At 49.4% G+C, this 5,825-nt stretch overlaps 1 protein-coding gene across 1 annotated transcript; it reads right to left on the minus strand.

Annotated features, from left to right (window-relative positions):
* Positions 1 to 600: 600 nt before the first annotated feature.
* Positions 601 to 4,008, minus strand: ID4 (inhibitor of DNA binding 4). Its single transcript, XM_068558872.1, has 3 exons — positions 3,105 to 4,008; positions 2,656 to 2,714; positions 601 to 2,083 (listed from the first exon to the last, which is right to left on the minus strand). The coding sequence occupies exons 1-2, from the start codon at positions 3,543 to 3,545 to the stop codon at positions 2,670 to 2,672; spliced, it is 486 nt and encodes a 161-aa protein (XP_068414973.1). The 5' UTR covers positions 3,546 to 4,008; the 3' UTR covers positions 601 to 2,083; positions 2,656 to 2,669.
* Between the last annotated feature and the right edge of the window lie 1,817 nt (positions 4,009 to 5,825).

A 5,825-nucleotide genomic window follows, 5' to 3' on the forward strand; every position in this document is an offset into this window, starting at 1 on the left:
AGAATGAATAATATCAAAAATAAAAATAAACCTCATTTAAACAAGCAGTCCTCTCACTTTATAAGCCTCAACATCAAATACATCAAATTCTAAAACTACCTAAGACCCGTGAGATGTCAAAGCTGAGGGGATGACACACTGGAGATAGGGGACAGACTTTTTAAATCTTTCAATTTTTTTGAACCTATTAGCATTAACTTTGTTCATTTCTGTTGAGATATTGCCACTTCAACTGGCTAGGAGAAGCCATATTTCATATTCATATAAATATTTGACTTTGACCTCATAAAAAGTCCCTTGGGTCTATAATACTTTTATTCTTCTATAATCTAAAACAAATCCTTTCCTTTTAAAAATCAAACAGACCATGTTACACACACAGTTGACTATTTACAAAGCACCCAATTAAATCCTACTTAATTCTCTCTCACTCTAAAAATTCCGTCTAACTGGTGGGTAGAGTACTGATCACATTAAATGCATAATGCTCACAAGCCCTGAAAGTCCTATCTAACCTAGAAAACACTACCCTCCTTAAAGAGAAAATAAAGTCTTAAAAATAAGTGTAAGGTTTTGAAGAAATGAGACCAGAAATCACAGTACAAGACAGATAAATCTACTTTAATATTCCCATGTAAAAGTTGCACATCACAAGAGATTGGACAGTAGTTTAGCGGTTAACTAACATAGCTATAGTGAAAATCATTTTTATAAAAAAATAATCTAGATGCGGTCCATCAGAATTTTTGGTCTACTTAAAGTTAATGTTTGAAGATCGACTTTTACCCCTGCTTGAAGGATTTGCCATTATGCCTTTCAAATTTTTTTCTCCTACTGTTGCCTATTAATATTCTTTGGAGGAAGGAAAGCAGAAAGTGTTCATTTCCAAGAGTTTGTCCTTTGGTAGCAAGCAGAGAACATTTTTCATTTCTATGATTTAAATGTCTGTACAGACATGAAACTTAGTGACATTAAGTTTTAGTGTAAAATGAAGAATGATAAGCATTTTTTCACTTTGATTAAAACAGATTTCCTAAACTCGTAAGGATCCAAGCATTTCCCCATCCTGTAAGCAAAATCATTCAGAATCCATTTTGACCTCAGTTAAAAAACAAAAAACACACTTACTCTTTATATATTACACTATCAAAGCCTGTACTTAAAAACTGATAAAGCATATTATCAACATGTATGCTTCAAATACAAAGATTTCAATCTAGGTTAAAGAAAACACATTTGAATGGACTCAGAACAAGTTTATTTTGTGATTAAACATCTCATGCAGTCATGCAGGACCACTAGCTATAACTGTTACTTCCGAGTCTACAGGACACTGGGCAAAACAAAAACAAATTAAAAGCCGGGCCAAACAGAAAAGACATTCAAGATACCAAGAGCTCTTCAACTGAGCTGGAAAATAATTTTCCAAAAGAAATATTCCCATAGATTAAAAAAAAACACACACATAATATTTACAAAAAAATATTTAATTAAAAATATCTTATAATTACAGTAGTCTATTAAAGCATATACTTTCTCACACTTATAGAACATCTCTATATATACATGGTATGAAATGTCACTCAGTTAACTATACAATATGTAACATTCCTGCAGGGAATAGAATGTTCCCTGCCCCCTTATAATCATCTATTTTAAACAATAGATGTAAAAAAAAATATCTACAATGCTCTGGTATATTAGTAAAGCTTCAAAACAAAAATTGAGCTCCTTGGTCACAAAGTAGGTTTCTAAAAGTCGGATTTGCTCTTTATCTTTTATCAGTCCTGTCACACTTAAGCTTAAGAAGTTTAACTGCACCTCCAAAAAACACAGAAATGTACAATTTACAGCGATTATAAACGAAACAAAACAGAATACGTATGTAGAATGTTTATGAACGTGCAAAAAAAAAAAAGGATGAAAGTTTTATTTTTCTTCCCTCCCTCTCTTGGAATGACGAGTGAAACGTTTCTAGGATTTGCTGATGTTTTTTTCCTTTCCTCCGGTGGCTTTTCCTCTAACTTCTGCTCTTCCCCCTCCCTTTCTTGCGCTCCTGGCTCGGGCTCAGGCGGCCGCACACCTGTGGAAGAGGAATGAATAGAGGGGGTGTGTGAACCTTCCCGCTGCAGACTAACTGGCGCCACCGACCAAACTCAAGACATGCTTGATCAACAACCCAAAACAAACCACCGGGTCAGACTACACTCGCAGTTCGCCGCCCGGCCAGGCGCCGAGCAGGCAGCTGCGGGCCCCCGGGAAGCCCGTAGAGGGGATCCACTCCCGGGCCCTGCCTGCGTCCTCTTTCGTGGGTGTCAGAGTGCGCGGCGGGGCCATTGGGCACCACGCCCACGAGGGTACCCTCCCTCGGCGGAGAGAGGACAGTTAGAGCCCGCCGGTCGCTGGGGGCGGCACGGGGGGTGGCGGGAGCGTGAGCTGATCCGTCTCCATTTAGAGTGAATCCCCAGTTGCTGAAACTAAGTACGGCTTCACTTACTAACCGGGTGGCAGGGAAAGAGAAGGGGTGTCCACCTCCTTGGGAATTTGCCCTCAGAAATGCTGGAGGCAAAGAACGCCGCTGTGGCTGGCACCGGAAGGCGCCGGGGACTGGCGTCTCTGGCGACCGGCCACACGAGAAAAGAAACGCGCGCTCACCTGGGCAGCTAAGCTCAGCGGCACAGAATGCTGTCGCCCTGCTTGTTCACCGCGCCGGCCTGGAACAGCAACGAACACCAAAGGAAAGGTGAGCAGGCACGAACAACACACTCGCCACGGTCTTCCTCGATTCGTTCTCGGAACCCAGGCTGGCCCGCCGACGCCCCCACCCCGGCCTACAGCCCTGGGGACGCCCCTTTCCCCGGGCACAGGCTGGACCTGACAGCTCACGGTGCGCACAACCCTAGTCCCGCCCCGCGCGTTCACCCGGCCTGCGCTCGCTGCACCCAGCCCGCCGCTGGCGGCCCCCGGCGCCGGAGGAGCGGGAGGGTGCAATTGTCACTCTCGACCCTGCCCCGAGGAAAAGGGAGCGCCCGCGTCCCACCACCCCGCCACCGCCCTCCTGGACTCCGACGGGGTCCGCCCCGGGCCGGCAGCCGGCCTCTCACCGGGTCGGTGTTGAGCGCTGTGAGCGGGGTCCGCGGCGGCGCTGCCGGACAGGTCCCGGCCGGGTGGTGCGGCGGCGCCGGCGGCGGCGGCTGCCTCAGCAGAGCCGGGTGCGTCTCCAGCGCCAGCTGCAGGTCCAGGATGTAGTCGATAACGTGCTGCAGGATCTCCACTTTGCTCACTTTCTTGTTGGGCGGGATGGTGGGCACCAGTCTCCGCAGGCGGCTGTAGCAGTCGTTCATATCGCACTGCAGGCAGAGCGCCGGCTCGTCGGCCGCCGCCTCGGCCGCCTTGCAGCGCGCTGCCGCCGCCGCGGCCGCCGCGGCCGCCGACCCGCCCAGGCTGTGGCCGTGCTCGGCCAGGCAGCGCAGCGCCAGCTCCCCGCCGCCGCAGCCCGACGGCGCCTTACGGCCCGAGGGGCGCACCGGGCTCACCGCCTTCATCGCGCGCGCCCTGCGCGAGCGGACCCGGTGGGGCGAGCGAGGGAGGCAGGCAAGCTCCAGGCCCCCGCCCGCGACCGGCTCCGCTCCCCTTGCCTTCGCGCCCCGCGCGCTTCGTCCGCGCTCGGGGCACCGCGAAGCTCTCGGCGATTCCGCGCCCAACAATTGACGGGAGGGTCGCTCCGGGTTTTTGCGAGGGGATCTCTGCTCAATGGGCGACACTCGGCCGAGACCAGAAGGCAAGAAAAATCAAAAGCACCGTAAGGAAAGCAGCCCACTGGGTTTCCTAGTCACTCCCTTCGGACCTCCAACCCGACCCCCGCCGCTGCGCTCCCCCGAGCCCGAGGTTTCCCAGCTCCGAGAACCGACTCACAACCACGCCTCCGCTACGCTCTCGCACGGCCCGCCGCGCAGCTGTATTTATAAGCCGCGCGCCACGGGGGCGGGGCCAGCGCGTTGGCCGTGTCGCCGGGCGAGGGAGCAGAGCCGCGCTGGGCTCGCGAGCGGGTGCGCGGAGGGAGGCGACGGGGGCTGGGGCTCCGGGAGATGCTGGGGGGCGGGAGCTGGGCAACCCGAGTGGAGGGGTGGGCGGGGTTCGGGAGTGGCCAGCCAATCAGGCGGACGGTGCCACCTCAGGGAATGGCGCTCGGGCCAATGGGAAGGGCACTCCATTCCGTCAACGCCGTGGGTGGGGGCTCTGAGAAAAGAGAGCTGGGTGGGAGTCGGGCCAGGCTGGTGTGTGCCTTAGGGAGGGGAAAAGAGAGGGAGAAGTTCCTGCGATAGAACTGCGGGAATGTGCGGCTGGAATTCACTCTCCCCCCGGCTTAGGCGGCTGAGGGAGCGCTGGGCCCTGGTCGAGGCTCTTCTGTCACTCCGAACAGCGCGGCACCCAGGGACCCTACGCCACCCGTCACTCCATCCCTGGGATTCCAGCGCCTTAAGAAGGACGCTGTTCAAGAAGGCACGTTCGTTCTTCTCTCTATTTTCCCCCTCCATTTCTTTATTCGCCTTTTCACAATTGCCGAAACCATAATGATGGAATGGAATGCGGAGGCTTTCTGTTCCTGTTTTTAAAACGTTAAAGCTTAGGGGGGGGATAAAAAAAGAGAAAAAGAAGGCCAAATGCAGATTTTTGGTGAAGGGACGTATAAGTAAAACCAAAACGTCGTAGGGTTTTTCTTTTACCCATCTAGATGCAAAAGTGGGCTCAAGAAATGCAATTGCCTTCAGCATTAAATTAGAGCACGTAAATATTAAAAATGCATGGGCACGGAGTATTTAAAATTTCACCATGACATATAATATTAATCTGTTTTATGTAAAATTCATACTTGTAACTTAATGTAGGCCATTAATGCCCTGCTTCACGTACCCCGCTTTAAATAAGATACTGAGAATGTCCAGAATCTCCTCCTTTTGCAACGAAGCATTAAAATTCACACTTCCAGTCCCTGGAGTCCTGCTTGGGCCCCACCCTGCAGAAAAGTCTGCTAATTAAAGACGTTTCTGTGTTAGATTTCTAATGGGAAAGCTGTCCTTCAATGGCTCAAAACAAAATTGCACAATGAACTTTGATAGGGCCTTGTGTGTACTCTGCAAGAAAAACTTGAGCCCTTCAGATAAGAAATGAGCATAAAAACTCTCTGTCAGTGGGGACATGAATTTTGTGTGCCTTTACCCTGCAAACCTCCCACCTTTAGACAAGCTAGGAGATGAATTAACTCAAGAATTTTCTTAATTTATGTACATAATACGGATTGATGCCTTCATTTTTATAGATAATTGAAAGAAAGAGATATGGACCTCATTTTTTCTTGTCTACCCTCTGTAAGGAAACCCTCCCTTCCTTCCCAGAACTGAAATACCTGAATCAGGCAGGAATTTTGTTTAACCACGTGGGTACTTTATGACTATTGCATTGCTATTTCCCCAGAGCACATTCCTTTTTCCTGATGAAGTGAGGAGTGACCTTTTTAATTCTGGTTTCACAGGTAGATGCAACAACCCTCCTCTCCCCTAATCCTTATGCGTTAAGGCCTCTGATAATTGTTTGAAAGCGAGTGACAGTCTCATTTACTCATGAGCATACCTAGACGGTCTACATACACACTTATCAAGAAACGCAGAATTAGAAAACCCAAAAGAAGGCTCTCTTCTAAATACAGGCATAGTTTTATACAGGCTTAAATTGATATAAATACACACAGAGTGAATATTGTCAATTTAGATAGAAAGCTGGGCAAGGGAGCCCTGCTGGGTGTAAGCTGTTCCCCTGGAGCCAAT

The sequence above is a fragment of the Eschrichtius robustus genome, chromosome 12 (assembly GCF_028021215.1).
Source record: "Eschrichtius robustus isolate mEscRob2 chromosome 12, mEscRob2.pri, whole genome shotgun sequence".
Classification (NCBI taxonomy): Eukaryota; Metazoa; Chordata; class Mammalia; order Artiodactyla; family Eschrichtiidae; genus Eschrichtius; species Eschrichtius robustus.

Bases quoted from the DNA above. Each gene is read 5' to 3' on its own strand.
- ID4 (XM_068558872.1), bottom strand. From the start codon at position 3,545: ATGAAGGCGGTGAGCCCGGTGCGCCCCTCGGGCCGTAAGGCGCCGTCG. The intron at 2,715-3,104 runs GTGAGAGGCCGG...TTGCTGTTCCAG, and splicing joins CAGCGCTCAACACCGACCCG to GCCGGCGCGGTGAACAAGCA.